Raw genomic sequence first — 25,375 nt, 5'->3', positions numbered from 1 at the left:
TGTTACTCCTCCGGTATTAAATATAAATAAACACTCTACTTACAATAATTGATTAGTATGTATAAGGATTTTACATTTAGGAAATTAAAGGAGTATTTGCTAATTTTAAGTTTAATTTGACCCAACTTATATTATTCTCATTAATAAACCAATACTCCTCCGATCCTTAATGTAAGACCTATTTAACTAATTTGATTAGATTAAGGAAGTTAGGTAAATTAGTTAATTATAAGAAAAGTAACACATTTTTTCCCAAAACATCATAATCATCTTTCTTAATACCCCTCTCCCTCTTCTACTTGATTATAGTTGAAGGAGTATTCATAGGGGTAATTTAGAGAAAACTGATAAATATGATAAATGGATCTTATATTTAGGACCAAAACCAACTCAAAAATTGGATATATATTAAGGACAGGAGAAGTACAATATTTAAACCTTGTGGTGGTTGAGTAAACTGCAAGACATGCAATATTTAAAAAATCAAGTGAAGTGCTAAAAAGTATCCGTCATGGTGGTGTGAGAGAAGCCTAGTCATTAATAAACCACCCTGATCTACGCAACAGGTTGGTGGGGGTTGCATATTTGGCATCTTTAAACATCCTTCTATAGTGATGTGGTTAATTTTTTCCCCCTTTATTAGTGTGTTAATTACTATTGTTTTAACACTACTCCTTTAATCCGGTCCAAAAAAAAAAAAACACTACTCCTTTAATGGATCATAAAATGAGTTAAATTCATTAAATGCCCTATGCGATTATTAAACATCTCGAACAAGCCGGTTTGGTTAGAGACGGATTTTCATGGATCATAAATTCGGTCATTTATTGAGTTCATAGAATGGGGGGCTATTGTCTACTGGTCTCCTGTCTCTTATTATACGATCTCTTTAATTAAATTGTACAATTTAAAAAAAGAAAACAGTTAAAATAATAAATGCAATTTTTTTTCTAAATATACCTCTATATAAAGGGGAAGACATGACAGAAAAAAAGCTGGAAATTACAAATTCCAAATCAGGTTTGGTTACACAATTTTATTTGGTATTGACAATTCTGAATTTGTAAGTGACAATAAATTTTATTGACATTCCTTATTTACAGATTTTCAGCTTCTTATTGTGTCACTGTCTTATATATAAATGGGTAAATGTAATAAAGTAATAGTGAGATAAAACAAAGAAAGAGAATGTATTAAATACATTAAATTAAAGAGAAAATAGATAATAATGTATTAAATGCTCAGGACAAACTCCAAAGAGATTTATAAAAAGGGACAGACCCATTCAAAAAATTGAATCTTATAATAAGGAACGAAAGAAGAAATATATATAATATATACTTCTCTGGTCCTATTTATAGAGTAGAGAAAGAATGTACTTTTGGTCCTATTTATAGGGCACTGAGAAAATTCTTTTGTATGAATGTACAATTTTACCCTCATTTATTATTACGTTGACTTTGTTTATATGAGGTATAATGTATATTAAATAAGGATAAAGTTGGAAAGTCATTAAATTTTAAATGAGAGTTAATGAAGTTTAAGTTTTCTTGGTCTGTGTGAAACATACTGAAAGTGCTTTATAAATAGAATCAAAGAGTATGGGTGTGTACATATACATATACATAGATACTATTGTGTGTGTGTGTGTGTTTCCCCAGAGAGAGACAGACAGATAGGTAATTTTGATCTGTCGGTGATATCATACTTCTTCAGAACCTCGATATACTCCAGGATCGACACAGTAATAGACCTTCTTAATTAGTTAGTATACTTCGATACTTGCATCATTCTCTGACCAAATCACTTTTATCTTTAATTAATCCCGTCCGAATCAACCACTTTTATCTCAAATCAAACTCGCTTTCATTTCTCAATGATTGAGCATTCATCAATTCCACTTTAGCCTGATGACACTTGATCTCTCATACATCCACATAGCCATTTCCAGATTCTGGTGATTAGAAGAAGACCGACTCCTAGTGTTTTGGTCTGGAATGGTCACAAAATTTTTCTTTTCCCACAACTCACACACCCATTATACCTGCTATACGCCACAAGAACTCACAACTTAACATTTAAGAAAGACTTAATAAGAAAGGCCTTTGCATCTAGTCACAACTTTTTTACTTTATATTTTGACGCCTCATTTATAATTCTTATTTCAAGTGCAGAAGCAAAATTGATAGCAAATGGCGGATTTGATGGGATCAGCCGGGATATACTGCTGCTTTAAGTGCCGAAACCAGATCGCTTGCCATGTGTGATATCATTTCCAAAGAGTTTCGGGTTAATCCATTAATCCTTTATCCCCCTTTTTTCCTTGTTTGAATATGATTCTTTATGCATATGCACACACGCGCGCGCACACATTTAAGTTACTGCGACAAGGACATGACAAGATTTATAACAGGGAAGCCATGGAAGAGCATTTCTGTTTTCTCACGCAATGAACATAAAGGAAGGAGCACAGGAGGATAGGCAGCTCCTGAGTGGTCTGCACAGAGTGAGTGATGTGTATTGCAGTGATTGCGGAGAGGAATTGGGATGGACATACACAAAGGCCTTTGATGAAACCCAGAAGTACAAGGAAGGAAAGTTCGTACTAGAAAACTTCAAGATCATCGTCCAGTCGCACTTTCACCCAACAGATCAATTGTAAAGTATTCTGCACAAAGCTTCATTGTGCGAATATGATTTCAATTCAAGCATAAGTATATTTCAGATTCTTCCTCACTAGCTATTAGATCCGTCCTGATTTATGGTTTTGCCAGATGGCTACATATAACGAGAGAATCACTGTCAAAGAAAGATATAGCCACTAGTTGTTCATAGTTTTTTTCAATTAATATCACAATCTGGCATCTTTGCATCAGTTGAAGGATCCAAATTCAAAACTGCTTTTTACCATTTTGTATTAATTGTGACCTTTTTTTTTTTATTCGTTGTACAAACTACAGAGAGTTTAAAAATGCTACTATTACTTGTAGTTAATAATATAATAATTTGTTTTACCAACTAGCTAGTAACAAGTTGATTTATAACACATAGGATCATGAGTCCAAATCATGTGAGAGTTTTATTTGTCACCAATTCACCTAAACTTTTGTAGATTCCTGTTGATGTTTTTTTTAATATGGATAACCTGTTGAATATTTGTATCAATATTAAATAACATGATTTGATCCATCTTCGGTCTTGACAAACGAGTGGCCAAAAAAAACTATCCGCGCAATTGTTTTTATTCTCAAAAAATGGCGTCGCCAGCATGTTAACATTTTAAAAAGATGAAATTGAAGAAAGAAAGAAAGAAAGAATATGTGTTCGAATATTAAAGCTTTATTTTGAAAAATATAAAAAAGAACAACCACAACAACCTCTTCCAGAAATGAAACGGATCCGATGATGATTTGTTGACACACTCAACATGATCGTATACCATGTTCCATCAGAGAAAACCAGGATAGCGTATGAGTTTGTTGTTGTGGGTTGCCTCGAACCTTTAGAGTTATGAGCCTCTGTGTCTGGGTTTCCAATGACATCGGACTATAAAAGATACTGTATCAAGTTTAATGATTGTATGACAGATCAGTACAGGCTGGGACTTTCTGATGAAATCCAAGGAAAGTAGTGAACACTATCTTGCAAGTTACAACGTGTTCTGATTCTGCTTGCCATGTTCTATTTTACGTTGTTCGTTTCCATTAAAATAATGTGAATTATTAAGTTGTCAGCATTTTGGGTCTTAAGAAAACAATACCCCGTACGTCCCTTATTCATAGGACAATATGGGCAGTACCTTGTTCATTAACTTGATCCAAAAGAAATCCTGAAAATTAAGTACTGAAGTTGTGTGGCAAGAATGAGATGTCAAATTTTGAACAGAGTACTTGTATGAGTCAAAAAGTTAGCATGAAATAAGAATTGAAATGGGAGCGATGATAATTCTGTAATTGTGATTTCCTCCCAAAACTTGGGCTCCAATGGAGATCAGAGGGAGGGTGAAATATTCAATTACAGCCCTCCAAGAGATGGCAGATCTTTATGTGGGTTTAGTTATAATGATCATGATTAGAGTAGTGGTAATGATGATTAGAAGGACTTGCTGTGCACCATCATTTTCCTTCTGAATTTGATCTTTGTTTGTTGTTAACGGGACATTATTAATTAGAAGGAAGGGAGAGTGATAACATGACGTCAACTATTTATTAGAAGTTTCATTTTTAAAAAAAGAACATAAAATTTCAAAAGAATTTAAAATAACGTTACAAATGAAATAATATTTTGAAAATCATGGAGAGATGAGCAGGTTGTTCATGTATTGGGTATATGGAGGACACGTCAAGCTCAACCACTAAATGCTTAATAAATTGTGGAAGATAGCCTCATCCACTTGTTAATTACTGCAATTATATATTATTTGTGCGTCAAATTTATTTCGCTGCGTCGCCCTCTGCTTGTCGTTGTGGTTTATGGGGGAAATAAAATAGAACAGAAACAATGCGGCTTGCCGGCATTTCCAAATCACTCTAATAATGTACGACACGGATCTAATGGATTAATATAAGACTTAATTAAATAATTTAAATAGGCTAAGAATATTAGTTAAATTAGCTAATATGGTATGTTTTTTCTGAAATAGCATATTAATTTCTTTCCTTCCTCTTATACTTAATTATTGTTTAAAAGAATATCATAAGGATTAATTTAAAAAAAATGATAATATGTAAAATACTACTCCGGTGTTTATACTACAAAATATGTCTTATATTTAGAACTGGAAAAGTAAACCTTACATAAAATATCAACATCAACTTCTTAATTAAGTCTTACATTGTACTAATATTTGGTTTGCCTCGTGATCTATTTATTTTAAATTATACTATAAAATATGGCTCATATTTAGAATAAAAGGAATAGATAAAAGATCAAGTCTTCCATTCTACTTGTATTTTGGTTTGCCCTGTGATCTATTTATTTTAAATAATGGAGGCAGGAAAATAAGAAAGAAGATATGAAAAGATCCGAATCTTTCCTGTGAGTAGCAGGAGAAAGAGGGAGAAGGAAAGAAAAAAAGCGATAAAGATCGGCATGGTTTGGTTACATTGGGGGAGTGGCAACGTGGAAACTGCATGGAATTAAAAAACTCAATTTAGCTTTCTCAGTCACGTCAATAAATTGATAAATCTCATTCTCTTCATCGTTTTTATGTTTTTTCCCCCATTTTATTAAGCATAAAACAATGGAAAAATTGCAAATAAAAACCCTGATTTTGATATGATAACATTAAAATGATTGAAGGCAAAGAAATATAATTCTCCTCCGGTCCTAAATATAAAATCTATTTTGTAATATAAATTACACTACAAAATAGGTCTTATATTTAGGATCGGGGAGTAATATTTGTGGGGTGATGCATAGAATGATGGGGACATGGGAGACCCAGACAAAAAACTTGTATATATAAAAGAATTGAGAAGAGGAAGAGGAGGAGGAGGAGGAAGGTTCATGGAAACAAGAGAAGCAATCTGATTCAATAAGCTAATTAACGACAGGCAAAGAAGATGACATGTTCCTTGGCAGAATATTCCTTTTCCATCTTTCCCCACCCAAAGGCACCTTCCTAGAAACCTTCCTTCCCTCCTCCAAATATTATTTGCCCTCCCGTATTTATATATATCCAATCCCCCAATAATAATAATAATAATGAAAAAAATTACCTTGGCTTCTCACAAATCTCTGCTCCCATATACAACAACTTTATTGATGGCATATTATGTGAAAAAATCTCCACACTCATGCAGTTAGATGCAAAAGCCCTCTGGCATAAGCTGAAAGTGCCAATAAGTTGCATTATTACACTGTTTGTAAATATTATAATAGTTTGTTATATATTTTTTTGATTTTCCAGAAATTCTATATGGATTGAGTTGAATAATTGGGCATATTGGAGGGCAATAAATAATGGAAGGACAGGTAGGGCCCATGCAGAATGTGAATCTGCAATTGGACAATTGGACGAAGCTCATGGCACGAAAACGCTACCACTTTACATTTCTTCCAAAAGCCACAGAAACACGAACCTTTGACATTTCCGCTATAAACTCCCCTCTTCCTTCCTCACTAATTCCTCGTTCTTCCCCCACACAGCCTTTTGAAAGCAGCTCCAATGGAGAGAAAAGAAGCCGCAAAGAATCAACTTTCCTCCGCAGAATCTGAATTCGAGGACTTGCTTCCGGTTATGGCGGAGAAGCTGGACGTGGAGGCGTTTGTTTCAGAACTGTGTGCAGGCTTCAAGCTTCTATCGGATCCGGAAATGGGACTGATCACAGGGGAGAGTCTGAGGAGGAACGCTGCACTTCTGGGGATGGAAGGGATGAACAGAGAAGAAGCAGAGGAGATGATAAGGCAGGGAGATCTGGACGGAGATGGGAAGCTGGATGAGACTGAGTTTTGTATTCTGATGGTCAGGCTTAGCCCTGGCATGATGCAGCATGCTGAGGCCTGGCTTGAGAAAGCTCTTCACCAACAACTCTCCAAGTCTGAATCTTAATTACACACTCTTCTTCTATTTTTGTCAATCAATTGTAAGTCCTGTAATATCTTTCCAACTTTAAACTTTGATGATGGAGATGCAAACAGTCTTGTCTTGTAACAGAATTTTATTTTATTTCAATTCACTCCTTCCATCAATTAATACTCAGAACTGGGGTGTGAGCTGCCCAGTTGCACCTCGATTTTGGGGTGCAGCCTCTTACTCATCTCATAAATGAAGCCTCCTGACTTAAAATGATTTGAGAAAGATATTCGAACTCATTACTCCACTCCTCGTGCTCTAGGTCTAATTAATGCTACCTCCAGCTACAAACGAGATCTTATAATTAAGACAGGAGGTAACAAGTAAGAAGGCAACTCTCATCCCATCCTTAATTACTTATCTGTGTCAATTTAACAAAGCAATAGGGTGCCAATAACCTTGTTATCTAGTAACATGTAAGCTCTCTTGTAAATGGGACGCTGTAAGTTGGATCTCACTTATAATTTCATATATGGCAATCTCATGTTTCAAATTTTTTCATTTGTGGCTTGTGCTTAAAGCAATTTCTCTTTTTTCTACCCCCCAACAGGATCATGGCATTGTTTTTTCAGAGAAATGTTCTCTTCCCCCCCCCCCAAAAAAACTATCTAGTCTTCCTACAGTCCTTAATATAAGACCTATTTAATTAATTTGATTAAACTAAAAAAGTTAGATAAGTCAGTTAACTATAATAAATATGACATATTTTTTTTAAAATGCCTTAATCATCTTCATTATATCTTCCCTCCCTCTCATACTTAATTATGGTGAGGGAGTATCAATAAGGGTGATTTGGAAAAAAACTTATAGATATAAGAATTTGCTCTTATATTTAGGATCAAAATCAACTCTATAATTAGGTCATATATTAACAACCATACTAGTCCCTAATTTCTATTCACAAATTTGTCATATTTGATGTGGGTACCTTTTCTAAATGATTTTTCCTGTATAGAGGCTTTCAATTTTACCTGATGAATATCAAGCATAATTTGCCCGATCCATGAGTGATTTTTTTTTTTAAAAAAAAAATTTCTTTATGTCAGTGTCATTATCTTCGAGCTGGCCCAAAAAAATGCCATTATCTTCGATAAACTTAAGGATGTATGCATTATTAAAATTTTAAAATGAATAATTTTAAGTTAAAATATATTATAGGTTATAGTAAAAAAAAAAATCCATTTGAAGTGATGAAACTTCACCGAATATTTACTTCGAAGGATTCATCTATAATATAGTTTTGATGATTAAGAGATACTATATCATTTTATTATTAAAAATTTAATCATAGCTGAGCGAAATACACATATCTAGTTGGATTAGATAATTTTCACACGCAAAAAAAATCTTTTACTGTTATTCTTTTTAAAAGCCAAAAAAAAAAATCATTATTTTATCCTCAGGAGTAACAACCTCCCTTTTTTCATAGCCAACTTTTGGAAAAAGCTTACCTATAATCGGGTAAAACACGTTATATCTCTGAGCTTGCCAATTCTCTCTTCCATGTAATATCATTGGTCCTTTGGCCTCCATATTTCCAGCCCCCAAAAAAATAGTACTACCTTTGGTTTTATATTTGTTTGTAAACTACAAATGATGTCTTATAATTAGTATCGGAGGTAGTATGACTTTGCGGTCCCAAAGGATTATAATCCATAGCCCTTCTACTTTTTTTTTGGGGGGGGGGGATATAGCACTTTACTTTTTTGACTGTTCACTGTTCAGAGTTGTGCGATGCTCGTACTAGCAGCGGCTAAAACATCGTTGTTAGAGCGGATACCTATAAATATGTTTATAAATGAATTAATTTGTGCACAGACTGAATCGCCATGTAATTTAGCGGATCTAAATACTGTGTAGGTTCCAAAGTGGATCTAAATATCATTCATATATTCTTGTACCCCTTCAACTGAATTTGAGAAATCTCAACGAGTCCAAGTGCGTGTTTGGTTTCATGTAAAAATTTATCATGGTAGTTTTCAATGTGAAATTAAAAAAAAAAAAAAAAAAGTTCCAAAAAGTGAAACAAGAGAGCGCACAGGAAAGAGAACTATAGTCTTTCCTTTTGGACAAGAATCAAGACAATACAATAATGTACAAACTATCTGGGACATTCAATATAAGCCCCAAGTAAGTCCCTACTCCAACAGTTCATGGTGCTGCTACTCCCAAAGGACAACGGCTCAAACTGGATGTTGGTCACTTATTGTACAATGTCCAGTGTCTATATGATTTTTACATAAGAGGTAACAAAATGAAAAAGGCTCAACATTGATCAAAAGTTCAGCCAGATTCAGAAACACCAAGTTGGGTTCTCCTAGATGCTGAAGCCATGTTATGCTGTTGCAGAGATGACATAATGGATAGACCAAGCAAATTATCAAGAGATAAGGACATCGCCTCTAAAATAATTATATCATGCATGTAGACTTACTGTCACGTCCTTCCTTTGGACTAGGTTGGCCAAGGATAGACCAAATCAATCATAGAAAGACACAAGCATATCAAAGGTGATAGAAAGTATGCCATATCCATGTGACTCTGAAATGATTCTGTTCAATCCTGCACATCTTTTGCTAACAAGTATCCTAAGAATACCTGATTGTCGATGTCATTCATAATCACGGCCTTTTAGCTCCTCAGTGCATGAATGTGATCATCGGTTTTCTTTAGAAATAAGAAGACTGATAATGAAGCACGTTTAAATGTGCCAAAACTCTAGCTGCCAGAGATCTCACATGATCAGTTCCTCTTTGAGTTAAATCAACTAGAGGCATATGAGCTGAGGCTCCATACAACTGCTTGAACTCCACTTGCCGAAAAATCCTTTCCACAGCATGTAGAGACTTCTCTTGTAGTCCAGGAGAAGTGGAATTAAGACATTTGATTATTACTGGTATGGCATTTGCTTCTTCAAGCACTTTACTACCACTTTGCAGTCTTTCTCCTTCGACTAATGTCAATAGTGCATCTAAAGAAGCCTCAGAAGCTCCTGGATCAGATTCCCCGAGTGTCCTCACTAATGGCCTCACTGCATCCGCCTCAACAAGGCAAAATGATGACTTGACAGCGCATATTCCTCCATGAACCAAGCAGCTAATTTGTGTTGGAGCTGAGAAGCACCAAAGGCCCTTGGGCTTGGATGCTGGTCTGCTCAGACCAAGTGAACTCTTTGAAAATTGAGCCAGAGATGATGCCGCTTGCTGTTTTGTTGATGCGGTTCCACATTCAAGCAAATGCACTAGAACAGATATAACCCCGGTTTCTGCAGCACTCTTTTGCCACTCTAGGTTTGTTGAAACAGTGAATTGACTCAAGGCCCCAACAGCATTCTCTACCAACTTGCTCTTTTGGCAATCTGTGTCCTTCCAATCTTGAAGATGATTACATATGATACGAAGTGCTCCAGCGTCCAGAAGCCACTGCGTGATCTGGTGAACTTTTGGAAGATAACGTAGTATGCCCAGAGCAAAAGAAATTTCCTCTTCATCTGAAGAAGATCTCAGGATCTGGAGCATAGCTTCAGCACATTTCTGATTTACGTTTTCCGGGATGCTGGCTTCATCGCACACCAAGTAAGCAAACAGCTTTACAGCACTTGCCCGTAGATTTAGATTCTCCTCCTGACAGAGCTGAACCAAAACTTCAAAAACTGACCACTGCATGCATGAGTGAAATAATTCAAAATACTGAGATACAAATGAAATTGATAGATGGAAATTGCACATTTATTAATATAGTTCTCTGCATGATATAAGAGTTCAGGAAAATAAAAGCAGCCAGTATGTTTTCTGTCACTGCTGCCCAAAGTGATGGAATTTCTGCATAATAAACTTGACGGGGCACTTGAAACCACAAAATATTTGCTGGTTTGAGGATACAATTTAACTAGGTTTGTAGTTGTCTTTATTTACATATACTGTCATACATACAAGGCAGAAGTTACAACAGACTGAAGCACTTGAATGAAGAATATAATATAAATCAAAGTATGCTGTACGAAATGCAAGCTGTTCTTCACTTTTCTTTGTCCTTTACATGATATGCACTATGTAGCATGATGGACCTTTGTTCCTGGTTGCATCCTATAAAATGTAGCCTGCCTTACCTACTTTGGAGCTAGTAATTCATCGGGCTATGGGCAACTTCATTAGTTTCAGTAAGATTCATACCTCTCTTAACTTGCCCCTGATAAATGAGGCTGAGGGGGACTGGCACAACGCATAGAAGGTCTGTAAAATGTTTTGCTGCACATCGGGCCTCGTGAAACTAATTAAAGAGAAGAGTTTTAAAGCATCTTCGTCAGATTCTAACAATAAAGTTGGTGCCTGGCCATCTTTAGAGATTGTTGAAACCGCAAGTTGCATGATTATGGCTGATATGTGTTCCTTTAAACTTAAGGATAGCAGCCCAGCCTGGAATAGAAGGTCAAGCATAGGGCGTACCACTCCTTGTCGAATCATCTCCAGACCATTTTCCTTCAAACTGGATAGGTTACGTAAAGCCCTAATGGCCACTGTTTTCACTTGAATATCAGAATGTGAAACTAAATGGAGAAGAGGATCCAGGACACCACCTTCAAACACAGATGCTTTATTGAGGTTGGTTAACTCCATTTCCGCAAGGGCTGTTGCCATAATCATTTTCACATCATCTGGTCCTGCATACAGGAAGAGATGAGTTAAGGCAAAGGCTCTATTTTCAAACCAGGACTACATCCCCCCTGGCCATTTTGGTTAATAATTTTGAAGACTTTGATGTACTAGGAGACAGATTAAAGATAATTTGAAGTAGCAGTACCACCGAATTTAGCCGGTTTATCTTCAAAGCATATCAAAGATTCAACATGTATAATTAAGGTAAGAAACACTGCTTATGCTGCTTATAGGATGATAAAATTCATTAAAAAAAAAACAACAATTCAGTAGTTTTCCACATGGAAGAAAGTCAAGCATGATAAAACATATGAAGTTTTGGTGCTTCATTGATCAAAGCTTATTCAGCGGCAATGTCATAGTGAAATGACCGGGCATGCTAAAATTAATAAATCAAATCATTAAAGAAGAAACCATAGTCACCATTGCTAAGAAAAGACAAAGATGAAATGCTGAAAATGAAGTGCATGGTGTTTACCATAAAAGAACAAATCACATGTAATAGCGGCAACTGGACAAATAATTTTGTTTTAAGGAACCAAATGTTTAAACAGAGAGACTGCTTTGTAGATATTATTGCATATCTTCCAATAGAAAGAGAAGAAAGTAAAAGAAAAGGAAAAAAAACATCAACATATTGGCTAAAGATTATGTAGAACAGCAATTAAACCTGTGGAAAGACGATGTACAAGAGGCTGGAAATAATTTGCCCTTGCCATCTTTAAAACATTGTTATCTGAGTATGAAAGATTCTCCAAAAGCTCCTTTGCATATCTGGCAGCTTCGTTATCGTCACTGCCGGACATAGTCACAAGTAGCAATATGCAACCTTGAACCTTTCCAATTTCGTCTCGCACCAAATCCAACTTGGATAATTCCAGTAGTAATGCCACCGCCAGCTTCCTTTCCCCCGCACGGCGTCCAAGTAAATGAACAATAGATACAGCTGCATTATCAATGTTGGCAATTCTTTCCTGAAAACTCTTAACCATTAGCATTGTGAAATTGCAGCCAGTTATAGATAAAACAAAGCAACATCTATGCAGGCAATTTTATATTCTCATTAAGCACAAAGTTATGAATGAAAGTGTTTTGGCAACGTCCTGAGTTCATAAACGAAATGATTTAGGTCAAAATGAAAAGGCCCTAACCAATCTCTTTTGAATATTTTATATAGGGGTGTTTAATTCTAATGTTTAGAAGACACTCATTTCTTTTCAGAGGTCATCATCCTAGATAAGATAGTGAAAATAATGGGTGCTATTCTTAGAAAAGAAAGATGTAGTTAGGGCACTTTTTCTAGTGGTGAATCTCAGTGTTATGAATTTCAGAGTTGGTGTTGTCCATGGATGCCTGATAGGCTAAATCATGCTAATTTCGGACTATACTATTGATTCATAGCTTATTCTAGCATAAAGAATTTGTGATACCCAGTAAGTTTATGCATAAGGGCTGTCCATAGATTGCAAGAAAGAATGGAAAATTATTCCACATTCATTCCATGAGAGCTTGATTCATTTTCAGCAAAAATGTCTAGAACACAATTAATTTATTTCACCAGGAGAGCATCAGAAATTATAACTTCAATTCACCAAAAGGTTTCCGGCTGAAAGCTAAATTTTGAGTGAGGCTAGGCTCCTCTTTACATTATACAACCAGGAAAAAGCATTAAGGAGACAAAATGATAAGCCAAAAAAGCGGGGGAAATCATTTAGTACCTTAGCATCATCACTATCCTTTGCCAACATGTTAAGGATGGCTAGAGCCCGGTTTCTTACATCATGCTTTCTGGCACCAAGAATCTGGATGAGAACTGGTATGTAATTCTCCAGCATCAGCCATTCCCTGTGCAGATCACTTTGTTCGCACAAATCCTGTAGATTTTCTAGACAATGTAGCACTTCATCATCATCTTCTGAATGGAGTTTTTCTTTTGTCAAAACAATTGTTGTCATCGTATTTCTATCCTTCCATTCTTTTATTGATTGTTTCAAGATTTTGTTAGATCGTAAAACTGATGTGTCTAAAGGAGTCATGGTCAGAGGACATCGTTTATTTCCTTCAGCAAACCATTTTTCTATTGCTCTTCTCTCAAATGTCTTCCCTGATGAAGTTTCAACAGGGTCCTCCATAACTTCCTGGGTTATGGGGCAATAAAATGATTGAAGAGGCTCCAATGTTTGACTGCCCAAAGAATTCCGCTTGGAAAGGTACTTAAGTTCCTTTTCCCTTGGTGATGACGCTGCATCAGCTCTTTCCAACAAAGCAATGATCTGATCCATATACATAGCTTCAGCCTCGTCTTTCCTCAGGCGGCAATTTTCAACTTCAATCTTAAAATCTTCAAGTTCCTTCTTCAATGTTGACCTCTCTGTAGTAGCCCCAACAGCAACAGCAATTTGGATCAGCAAATTATTAGCATAGCAGCGATCAACGCCATTTTCCTGTATCCCTGACTCAATTTTCTCCAAAATCTCCTCTTCTGCTACAGTTGTCTTAAACTCAGCTTTCTGCATATCATCACAGAGCTTTCCAATTGCTTCAATTGTGTTAGAAGAAAGATCCGACATGGCCAAAGGAAGAAGATCAAATGTCCGGCTGATCTCACGCATTGTCTTCTGTAAACGCTTATTGATGGACATGCCATTCACTAGGAGGTATACCTTGCTCTTCTGGCAGCATTCTTGAGTAAATTGTCTTGCATCTCTAATTTCACGATTCAGAACGTCAATGGCATTGGTAAAGGCCTCAGAATTACTGACTTTTTTTGTCTTCAATTCTTTCAAGATTGGTACAATTCTTTCCATGTAAGCTGCAAGCTCCTTGAAACTATTATTCTTCACAAGGACACCACTAGCACAGACTACCAACTCAGAAATAATATCTATAATGTGAGAAATGGCTTCTGATGTAGGACAGGCCATAATCTCGGGACGCAACTGCCAACTACAGCTTCTGGTTAAGGGATTATTCCTTAACGAATCATTCACTTATTTGTTTAGCCTGGTGGAATCTAATGAGAAGTTCATATGGAAAACTGTCATAAAAAAATGGCAAACTCTTAGTTAGTCACTGATGAATGATGATATTGCAGACAAAGAACCGACGCTTAAATTTGAGCATGTGCAGATTTCTTGGTGCTGGTGAAATCGAGTGATTAACATCTTATAACTTCCCCCTCTTACCAGGCTTTATCTTCGATGAAAAACCAGCAGAATTGAGGATTATTCAAAAATATATATATATCAAATACCCAGAAACAATACAAAAAAAAAAAAAAAACTCAGATAATGGATTCGAAGTTCAAAGCAAGTAAGGAAGAATTACTTATTATTGACTTGACTTGTCCGTGGACTTTTCCACATGCCAAATAGTGTCATCATCTTTACACGGCTATCTTTGTTCCCTTAGAACATCATCTCTCCAGTTTGTATAAACCTCCCTCCCCTTTTTTTACCGGGAACTACACAATTCACGAAGAAGCATAGAGATCAGAGCTACCACCTACAAGGAAATGAACCATGTATAACGTCTAGGTTCAAGTTATTGGCGCTAAATGGGATATCAGAACTACCACCTACAAGGCAATGAACCAGGCATAACGTCTAAGTTCAAGTTACTGAAGCCAAATGGGATATCAATAAAGCTTTCTTGCTACTGTATAAGGGTCATAGCTGCAAATATGGGTAATTCCATTTACATATTCGGGGCAAACAAACAAACACAGAGAGAAAAGAGAAACCTGCAGAAAGCTGAAGACTTTTGGCGTGGAAGTTACAGAATCCTTTTGAGCAGTGAAATTTCCCGGAGAAAGTAAGGTTGCTGAGATGAAACTTGCTTTAGTTATCAGAGCAAAGCGGCCTTATGAAATCATTAGGAGCTTAGCAGAAACAGAGAAAGAGCCGCATGTCCGCGTTTTTTCTGGAGGGGCCACCAAGAGCCATGGCTACGTTTACTTCTTTCCACTCGTCAAAACAAAAGTCACTGTTCAAAAAAAAAAAAGCAGTCCCAGAAAAAAAAAAAACAAACTGTCATCATCCTAAAACACACGTATTTCACGTTAGCCATTGTCACAAACTACCCGAAAGAAAATTCATTGCCATATGTCAAGCATTTTAAGGAAAAAGATGTCCTCGATACATACACAGGAATATATATTGATTAATTAAAATATATATATATATATATATATATATATATAAAAGCCAAGCTCTTTTCAGCAGAATGGGAAGGGGGCAAAATGAGTTTAGAAGAGTTTGATTGTCAGGTTACACTCGTAATTCAAAATATTAATAATTAATAATATTTTTATGTAAAAAATTTAATCAATGCCACACTTTGTACATACTAAAATTGAAAACTCAGTAAAAAATTAATATACAAGTTTATAAAATTTGTTTAATCAATCGTCAAAAAAGAAAACAGAAACTTGTGATCCTTGATTATTAGCTTATATTATATCCGGATAGCTAAAATATGGGTGTGAAACAAGCAGGAGTGAGACACACATAAAAAGGACTAATGAGTGGGCATCGGAGGAAGCTTTGAACCAAGTTGTTGACACTTGGTGAGATCCTATTGCATGGTCAAAAATTTCCAGGGCGTGCAATCTTGCTCCTTTTGTTTCCCGTGGATACAGATAACAGTGAGTACCGTGTTCAATGGAATTTCCTTCATTTTTTCCAAAGTGAAGTGCACCAATAGAGGATTTGGGTGTTGTGGAATATCCATATCCTTTCTGGGGAAAAATATCCGGAGCAGTACTAAGCACCACTAATTTCAATCTTTTAATTTGCAAAAAAAAAAGAAAAATCCAACCAAATTAGAATAGGTGGCTCTCAAATTTAAAAAATTAAAAGTAATGAAAAAGAAAAAAAATTAATTGAAGCATATATAGTTAGTTCTTATGCTATAGTCTCACTACAACGAAATTGAAGTTTGATTGGTCAACAAGAAGTTAGGAAAATCAGATCATGGCTGTCAAAAGCGGAGAGTTTCTATCCGTACATTAATTTAGATCAGGCTGACGGCCGCAAGCAATCCGTTGTAGTCTAGTCGGTTAGGATACTCGGCTCTCACCCGAGAGGCCCGGGTTCGATTCCCGGCAACGGAATTTTTTTTTCCTTCGGATCATTTTTATTAATCTCAGCAATGAAACCTTTCCGTTGTTGATCAAGCTGAAAAGGCCCTAAAGAAAACGGATTCTTAACGACTCCATTCGGTTTGATTTAGTAATATTTACGCTGCGTTTGTAGCTTCGTCCGCAGAAGAGAAGTTTGAGGCAGCAGGTCTGGTAAACCATGCGAGGTTACTGTGAAGCTTGGAAGCAACCAATTGTGAATCTGTTTTGTTACGGGGACTTCCTAAGTTTTATCTGATGATATGAAGTTCTTAGATCGTAGAAATGAGAAGAACAGTTTGGGCCGAAATAAGGTATAAGCAAGGGCACCGAATGCACAGAGACGAATAATTGTTTTCTGGAAAGTGGAAGAGCACGAACTGAACGTACCAGGTTTCATCAATTCTCTGCTAATTCAAACACCAAGCCTGTTAACTGATATAAGTACGTGGTTTAGGTACATATGCTTCAGATGAGCAAATCATACCCAAAAAAATAGACCAAAAATAAAATAAAATTCGAATCATATCATCTTAATTTCCACACTCAGAAGTACAGAATCCATGATCAGGGCAAATACTGGTCTTTTGATTGACACGGGTTGAGGAATTAAAGATGACACACTTGGGAGAATTCCTCCCTCAACTTGGGCTGCAAGCATCCCTCGACCCAACTCTACAATTCTCTCCTCCGTTGCAAACCCAGATTCTTTTGACCTCAACGTCAAATATATATCATATACAATCGTATTCTAACTTATACTACAAAAAAGATCTTATAATTAGAATCGAATGAGGTAGTATATGATAAGATTACTGTTCATTGAATCCGGTGACAAATGTGAATAAGATAGGAATTTCGTGCATATATGGAATTCTAAAAGCATATGAAGCTGGCAGCAGCTTGTTAAAGCCTGCATATTCCGTGACCCCAAGAGGAACACGTGGGTGATGAGTTTGCTCCTTCCATTTGGATTTGTTTTATTCTGTTTGGCCATAAATCATGTTTAATTTTATTCTTAAAATTTTCTCTTTATATTTACAAGTCACTTTTGTATTCTCTTTCTTTTTTTTTTCTTTCTTTTTAATGAGAATTAAATAAAAGTAAATTTGAAAACAAGCATTAAACATATTATAAACGATTTAATTACAGTTAGGATCTAAGTGGTAATTGGGCAGTTAAATGTCTGGAATGGACAGGGGAAAATGGCTTACTGTTTGCAGCGACTGGGAAAGACAGGAAAAATCATGATGCTTGTGTTTGGATGGACAAAAGGCCCATAATGGGGGGACCGCATAATTACACTAAACAGGTAGTTAATCATTTAAAAAAAACTTAATTCAAAAGTGTGTATCTCCATTCTAGACAAAATTATTCACGCTATTATTGATCCTGCCCGCTCTTGCCCCTTTCGTTGCCTAACTCAGCTTCTCCAAAATCAATCATTTTTCATTTTTCTCTTCCACCACGCGCCCTCGGTACGCTTCCAATCCAATCATCCTCTCTCAACCCGCTTCCTGCCTTCGATTCATATTTTTTTACAAAAAAAAAAAGAAGACTTAAATTAGTTATTTTTAAAATATAATCATCTCTTTACACTATTCTTTTTAATTATATATATCAGATGACTGAAATTATTTCTTAAAAAAGCATTTCGAATTGTTGATTTATCGCTAGAGATGGCTTAGAACCAATAGTTCATTGTCTAATGGATTTTTTCGTTCTGATACTCTATCGAGATTATCAGTATTTATCAAATCTGTTTCTATCTAATGAAATGCTATTGGATCAAATGACAAAGACATTGTTGAGAAAAAGATGGCTTTTCCCAGATGAAATGAAAATGATATTCATGTAACAAAAGAAGAGTTTCCCATTCCTTAGACAGAAAGATATGTGGCCATGAAATAGGGATTAAGTGAAACAGAATTAATTGGGTGGTAGAGTCGTGGAAACACTTGTTTCTTTCATATTTTGGACCTTAGTTCCATGGAACAATATGCTATTACAGAAACATAAAAGAATTGAAATCTTAGATCAAAACATTATGTATGGATGGTATAAACTATTTAAACAAAAATTCTTGAAGAGCGAACAACCAAAGCTATCATAACTACATCAAAAAATTTCTATTAATGAAAGAATTAGATAAGTTAAGGGCTGTTTGCTTTGAACGGAGTGAAAAGTGGGGGAGGTTTTTACTTTATCTTGTTTGGTTTGATAAAAAAAAAGAAATAATATTTAATAATCTTTGTTTGGTTCAAGAAAGGGAGGAAAGAGATAATAATAATTAATTTACTATTTTACCCTTACATATTAACTTATATTTATATGTATATGTTATATAAATTAATTTACATCTTAATTCAAATTACATAATTCAATAAAAATTTATTCGGCCACGTTAATAATATGTGTATTAAAATATTGGTACAGTGATATATTAATATCGTCTAGATGTGTACAAAAAACTGATATATAAATATTTTTAAATTTCTAAAACCTCCACGGTTTTCATTTCGTTCTTGTCTTCCTTAAAAAATAAATCAAATATGGCTTCTCTTCCCATGCCAATATATATTTATTAAAAAGAAGCAGATTCATTACCCACCCAAGACCAGGACCTAGAAATTTTATAAACTGTTGAGCATCATCGCGTTTCCGAAAAAACAAAGCGTTCAGAAATCTTTTCAGATCAATTGGAGTTTTTTAATTGAACATATAAAAACAACCAAACATTTGAGCAAAATGCAGAGGAAAGGAGCTGTGGGTGAGGGTTGTGACGGGCCAATAGCATATGAGTATGAAAGGGAACGGGTGGTTTTTTTTTTTTTTAATCTAAGAACATTATTGAAATATTACATAAATCATAAGGGCAAAATAGTCAATATACTTGACTTCCTTCCAAAAACTTGTAATTTGAGAGGAGTCAAAATAAGGGTGGGGAAGATTTTGATTCCCCTCTGTTTCAAAATTTATAACTAAACAAGAAAAGTTCATTTTCTCTCCTCTTTCTCACCCTCCCGTGAGGCCAAACACACTCTATAATTGTGTTCTCTCGCAATCGAAATAAATAGCGTGTGCAGAAGTGCTGCACATAGGAAATAGGGATTCCGAGTCTCAATCATGTCAGGCCCTCGTAGCTCCTTTTAATATAAAATCAAATCAATTCACTCTCATATTATCACCCATACCAAAAAAAAAAAAAAAGGTTCCGTTGAAATGAAAATTACCATGACAAAATTATTTATAATTCAATTCACTCTGCTTATATGATGTTATTTATTTTGATGGGCCACTTCGAAATTGATCCCTTTCAGCACGGTGTTAAACTCAATATATTAATCGGATCATCTAATACTCTCTCGGCTTTTAATTTTATTGTCAAAGGGTTCCCTAAAATTTTGTTGTGGTTCATAAGATGTGTGGTGTAATATTGTGATGGTTGAATATTTTTTGTTCTTGAAATTTTTAATAAGCTTATTGAATGAAATAATAGTAATAATTGTATTTTTATTTTTTTTACTTTACAGGAGAAAAACGCATACTCCTCTTGTCCTATTCATAGAACAAAGAGTGAAGAAATTTTTTTTGGTCCTATTTATAAGACAGGGATAAAAAATTTTCATATGATTATGTAATTTGATCCTTCATTTATTATTGTGTTGATTTTATTTTTATTGAGCATAATGTATATTAAATAGAGATAAAGTTATAAAATTGTTAAATTTTAAATAAAAATTAATAAAATCTGAGATTTTTCTTAATCTGTATAAAACACGTTCAAAGTGACTTGTAAATAAGATCGAGAAATATTAAGTTAGTAGGTTTAAATAATTTAACTGTCTAACTAACTTTTTTAATATGTTTAATTTATTTTTTTAATTCCTTACCTGAAATTTGCACACTCGTCTTGTTGTAACTTCACATTTGAAAAAAAAAAATTAAGAAACATGTTTTTTTTTACCAGAGAAAATTAAGAAACATGTTTAGTATGACAGGCCACAGCAATGTTAAATTTAGTTCAGCATTAATGATTGAAGAGACCTTTGCTCATTGTACAGCACACTGTTCAATCTTAATTAAATCTTGAAATTTTGACATGTCATGCTCTCCATTCGATGCCAACGATGATAATCATGCAGTTCGGTGGGGAACAAAGAGGACAGAGCCAATAAAATACCAGAAAGTAAAAACTACTCTTCTGAATTCGCATGCATATTAATTATGGAGTATTTTAATTTTCTTTTTGTCCACCAGAAAGATGCCTAGTGGACCACTTGGAAATAAAAGTAAAAAGAGGGTGAATATGGAACAAACACTATCTTATTATTTGATGCTTCATCAATTCAGTTTATCCGCAAGGGAGGAAAACAATTTTTTTTTTTTTAAAAAAAACTTCAGATATGAATTAGTGTTTTATGAATAAATAGGACAGAAGTAGTAAGAGATAATCCCTGGGAACATTCAATGGATGAAGTGAGAATAGCGTTTTATGCACCGTGGTCTTGCCTTTGTTGCGATGCAGCTAGTCTATTTAAATATGATGATGGTGAAAAGGTCAATGATGACTTGAGATGAGTTCCTTCCTTTTTGGCTGGCCGAAGGAGCTGAGTTCCTTCTTAAACAATGAGCATTTTCAATTGTAATCTGCTAACAATGCTTTAATCCATTCAATAGGGAATTGTTTGAATCAAGTGGACAGTATTAATTCTGAAAAAGTTGTCAAATTTAATACTTATCTTGTCATATTTATATGGCATTTATAACATGTTTCGCACAAACTAATAAAAATTTTAAATTGTATTAACTCTTCATTAAAATAATATAACTTTTTAATTTTATCCTTATTTAATAAATACATCATTTGAAAAAAATTATCTACACTGACCAATAAGGTGTTGGTTGAAATAGTAAATGGCATCATTTTCGTAAGAAGAAGAATACTAAATTTGGAATCCTAAAAAACGTATTTATTCAGAAAGGCCAAAAACATATGCGCTCCAAGCCTCAAAAAGAAAAATCCTTCTTCAAATTATTTTTTAAAAAAAACTAAATTTACTTAGGTGAGTTATAAATGAGAAAAAAAAAATTCTCTTTGCTTTATAAATAGGACTAAAACATCTTTAAGTTGATTTTGAGAAAATTTTATTTAACCATAGATTTCATTTTTCTTACAGATATTTAGAGAAATGTGCCTGGTACAATGAGGGTCAAATCCTATCTATTTCCTTTTTTAATTTCCTGCTAATCAATACTGAGCATATTTGGAACAGCTTATAAATAGTTTTTTAATAGTGATTTATAGAATATAAAACAAGTATGTAAAAAGATTTTGTTTCAGTTTACGTGAAACATATTCATAAGAGATTTTTTAAACCCTCCCAAACAGGCATACTGTTAAGGAAAAAGCTATTCTAGTTTATTTTGTCTTTTAATTTTGATTTCCATCGTTTTACTGTTTACTTTTACACTTGAGTTGCAAGTTTTGACAACGATATCATGAGTTTTGGCTACGACAGAATATAGAGGCTGATATACATACATATATAAGTGGCCATATTTAACACGGGAAGATTCGAATCATGGCTTTCCAATATATACAGCACTAAGATCACATTTAGCTCAATTTGAAGAAGTCAAATATTTGACGCACGTGCTCAAGTGTGAATTATGGATTTTTTTTTTTTCCTTGTTGAGCTGAAGTATGAATCATGATCTACAGTGCTTTAATAACACATTTAATGAGGGATCAATTTACATCCAACCAACAATGTAATTTAATTATCAACCAAAAAAAAAAAAAAAACAGCTTCCTTGCCTTTGCCTTCCTAACCCCTCCACAATTACACTGATGCCAGTTTATACTTCTAGGCCTATTGTTAACTGACGCCTGTTCACTACTGTGCCCCGGCCCATCATCGCCTTAGCAACAACGGTTGAGATTTCTTGTGGTTCTTTGATCTAAAAAAACCGTACAGTTTTCGCAAATCCTTAACCGTATGGAAACCATCTCCGCACAGAACTCCATCCGGCTCGTCCATTACGTCCACTAACTGTCGCCCGATCTTCCCGCCGCGCCCCCTCCCATCGCCATCCGTTTGCAGGGCGCTGATGACCGATTTTATCGCCCGACTCGGTGAGCTGCGATTCGCGATCATCAACTCGCCGATTTCCGCCGCGCTCAGACTCGCCCCCTTCTGGAACATCTCCTCCACTTGAGGGAATAGCTTGTGGTCCTTCAACCCCAAATAGCTACTTGCTAGCGTCTTGAACGCGGGGAAATCACACAGGCTAAACCGGATGTGGACGTCGACCCGCCCCGGACGGAGCACATCTGGATCCACGTGCTCCTTGTTGTTCATCGTGAACACCATGATCATCTCCTGGGCACAGCACGAAGTCAGAATCCCATCCATGAAGTTCAGAATCCCCGATAAGCTCACGGCCTTGGATTTCTCGACAAGAAACCGATCGAGGTCTTCGACGACGATGATTGATTTTGCAGTCGTCTGGAGCAGCATGGATTTCAGGTGCGAATCGCTCGGGACTTTCGAGAGATCCATATCGTACACGTCGTAGCAGAGAAAATTGGCCATCGCGGCGACAAAACTCGATTTCCCGGTGCCTGAGGGGCCGTACAGGAGAAAGCTCCGTTTCCAGACGCGGCCGAGTCGGTTGTAGTATTGCTTTGCCTTGAGGAACGATTCGAGATCGGATTTCACCTTGTTTTTGAGGTCGCATTCCATGGTGATGGTGTCGAAAGTTGAGGGATGCGTGAACGGGACGGATCTCCACCGTCCTTTCCCGCCGCCAATAGGGTCGGTGATCATGAACAGCCTCAAACCACGTTTTCCCTGTTGCTCGATTTCGTCAGCGATGGTGTGGATGTGCTGAAGATAAGGGCGGAGGATTCGGCGCTTGTCAGCTTTCCTGATCTTCAGGATGAACGCTCTGTTACGGTTTGACTCGGACTTCTCGTCTCCTTCATTGAGCCAAAAAACTCGAGCTCCGAGAAAAGTGTCCTCGACGGTTTGTTTTGGGCCAAGGCAGAGAACGATATCATTGTTCTTCTTCCCCGTGATCAAGTTGGTAAAATCGGAATCTTCAAGGGAAGGCAAAGAATGCAGATACAGAGAGACCTTCCTGTAAAGCGGATTCTCCAGCATGTCTTCGTATAGTTCTGGGACTCTGAAGTACTGGTAAACATAAAAACTATCTTCAATGATTCTCCAACATTTCTTTACGGTGTACATCAAACCAGTTTTAAACAAAGCCACACGAGTCATATACAACAAAAACATGATAAGAATGAACAGGAAAAATGGGTTGGGGAGAATCATGGTGACAATCTAAGCTAGACAATAAATTGCAAAACAGAGCACAGCAAGGCCTGAGTTTTGGAGCTGAAGGTGTGGATTTTTTTTCTCATCAGGGAAAATATTCATGAGAGGTTAGAGGGAGCAATCGGAGAAAAAGAAAAACCGATGAAGATTGAGACAATGAATTGGTGATTGGCGAAGAAATGATAGGACAGACCGGGAAAAAACGGGAGAGAGCTTGAATTTGTGTCGGATTGAAATACGAGAGGGAGGGAAGGAAGTGAGGTTTAATGCAAAATAGAAGTCAGTGATTCCGATTTGAAGAGCAGTATATATGTGCGAAATTTCATATTGTTTGTTTGAGTTCTAAAGCTTTATAACAAAAAAAAAATTGTTATTTCAAGGACGGAGTTGACAAATTACAACAGAAACGCATAAAATCACAATTAATTATTTATTAAAGTTAAATTTTACTATCAGATACCTCAATAAGGACATTGTGAACGTCAAGATTTTCTATTTTGTTTATAATTTTATTAAATTTAAGATTTGATTTTAATTTTTTGGCTGATCATTATTAACGAATTAATTGAAATATACATAAGTTTCTAAATTCAGGATTCTTCATTTTCTACCTCTTCCACGCGAGACTGACAAGGGCGTGTTTCGCATGATAAGTCTAATAGCAATTAAGATTCGGAGTATCATATCTTTATACTTGACCTAATAAAAAAAAAAATCTAAAGGTAGGAAAACATTGAAAATGCAATATTTTAATGAATGAAAAAATAAAAAATAAAAAGTTGGCCAAAAATGAAAAAATAGAAAAATATTTACGCATTAAAAGATTAAAAACATGTTAATTAAAATATGTTTCGATTGTTTTCATCGGGCAGGGCATAAGCATAGATGACAGAGTAATAATTTTTCTCTTCTTTTTATTCTTTCTCTGTTTTTCTTTTCTTGATAAGTGACAGTTTAATAATGTTTGCCAATAAAGTGAAGAAAAAATCCAGAAAGGCGCGGGCAGAAGCAATTTACTAATTTACAATCATCCACAGCACAGGATATAAAAATTGATGCGTATGGCAATTTTTCAATTTAAAAAATCATAACTAGCGAGGCAAAGTAGGAAAATTGGTAGAAGATCACCTCAAGTCAATTTACTAATTTAGAGTCCTTTCAGCATGATAAAAATAAAACATTTTTAATAGATTTTACTAATTTAAATATCAAGCTTTATTATTGGATAATAATTTGTTTTTATTATTATTTTGCCATTTTTTAACCATTTTATGTACTAAAAATTTCTGATGACTAAAATGAATTAATTGTTCCGACCGATGATACAAGTGAATTTTATAATTTTTATATATGATTGATGTTTTAAATAAGACGCGTCGCTTTTAATACTAACTCGCTCAAGAACTTTTGCTCACCTACATTCAATTCTAACAGTGCCAAATTAAAGTTTGAAACATTTAAAACTCTGAAAATGATGAGCAATTATTAGTGACACATTTAAAGCCCAATCAGAATTGAGGTATACCTTGACAGTTAAAATCTTATTCGGGCATCCTGGCATTAAGAAAATAATACATGCATAATTCTTTTGAGCAAAAATAATCAAAGACATATATAATTGTATTAGGAAAAAAGGGCAACAGCGTGATATTTTTCTATTGTTGCTTCAAAAAATAAA

General features: G+C 35.3%; 3 protein-coding genes, 1 non-coding gene and 1 pseudogene across 4 annotated transcripts; 3 read left to right on the top strand and 2 right to left on the bottom strand.

Moving 5' to 3' along the window:
* Window positions 1-2,192: 2,192 nt before the first annotated feature.
* LOC114712023 (protein yippee-like At4g27745) lies at window positions 2,193-2,675 on the top strand (annotated as a pseudogene).
* Window positions 2,676-6,090: 3,415 nt separating this feature from the next.
* On the top strand, window positions 6,091-6,703 carry LOC114712022 (calcium-binding protein KIC). The gene has a single exon (XM_028896471.1). The coding sequence runs from the start codon at window positions 6,170-6,172 to the stop codon at window positions 6,551-6,553; it is 384 nt and encodes a 127-aa protein (XP_028752304.1). The 5' UTR covers window positions 6,091-6,169; the 3' UTR covers window positions 6,554-6,703.
* A 2,378-nt stretch (window positions 6,704-9,081) lies between these two features.
* LOC114712008 (U-box domain-containing protein 44-like) lies at window positions 9,082-15,048 on the bottom strand. The gene is made up of 5 exons (XM_028896456.1): window positions 14,975-15,048; window positions 12,951-14,269; window positions 11,903-12,206; window positions 10,750-11,237; window positions 9,082-10,236 (listed from the first exon to the last, which is right to left on the bottom strand). Exons 2-5 carry the CDS (start codon window positions 14,154-14,156, stop codon window positions 9,247-9,249), a joined length of 2,988 nt encoding a protein of 995 aa, XP_028752289.1. The 5' UTR covers window positions 14,157-14,269; window positions 14,975-15,048; the 3' UTR covers window positions 9,082-9,246.
* Window positions 15,049-16,272: 1,224 nt separating this feature from the next.
* Window positions 16,273-16,345, top strand: TRNAE-CUC (transfer RNA glutamic acid (anticodon CUC)). The gene has a single exon. It is a non-coding gene; the product is annotated as a tRNA-Glu (tRNA).
* Window positions 16,346-22,206: 5,861 nt separating this feature from the next.
* LOC114712018 (AAA-ATPase At2g46620-like) lies at window positions 22,207-24,011 on the bottom strand. Its single transcript, XM_028896467.1, has one exon. The coding sequence runs from the start codon at window positions 23,692-23,694 to the stop codon at window positions 22,270-22,272; it is 1,425 nt and encodes a 474-aa protein (XP_028752300.1). The 5' UTR covers window positions 23,695-24,011; the 3' UTR covers window positions 22,207-22,269.
* Between the last annotated feature and the right edge of the window lie 1,364 nt (window positions 24,012-25,375).

Source organism: Neltuma alba, unplaced genomic scaffold, assembly GCF_004799145.2.
Source record: "Neltuma alba isolate B1F8T4 unplaced genomic scaffold, ASM479914v2 tig00011326_pilon, whole genome shotgun sequence".
Classification (NCBI taxonomy): domain Eukaryota; kingdom Viridiplantae; phylum Streptophyta; class Magnoliopsida; order Fabales; family Fabaceae; genus Neltuma; species Neltuma alba.
The sequence above is the reverse complement of the archived record's forward strand: the minus strand, read 5'-3'. Positions and strand labels throughout refer to the sequence as shown.

What these genes read in the sequence shown, in the direction of transcription:
- LOC114712008 (XM_028896456.1), bottom strand. Translation starts at nt 14,156, where the DNA reads ATGGCCTGTCCTACATCAGAAGCCATTTCTCACATTATAGATATTATT. An exon ending in TGTACATCGTCTTTCCACAG is followed by an intron (nt 11,238 to 11,902) that starts GTTTAATTGCTG and finishes TCCTGTATGCAG; the next exon opens with GACCAGATGATGTGAAAATG. An exon ending in TCAGGGGCAAGTTAAGAGAG is followed by an intron (nt 10,237 to 10,749) that starts GTATGAATCTTA and finishes TCATGCATGCAG; the next exon opens with TGGTCAGTTTTTGAAGTTTT.
- LOC114712018 (XM_028896467.1), bottom strand. Translation starts at nt 23,694, where the DNA reads ATGATTCTCCCCAACCCATTTTTCCTGTTCATTCTTATCATGTTTTTG.
- LOC114712022 (XM_028896471.1), top strand. Translation starts at nt 6,170, where the DNA reads ATGGAGAGAAAAGAAGCCGCAAAGAATCAACTTTCCTCCGCAGAATCT.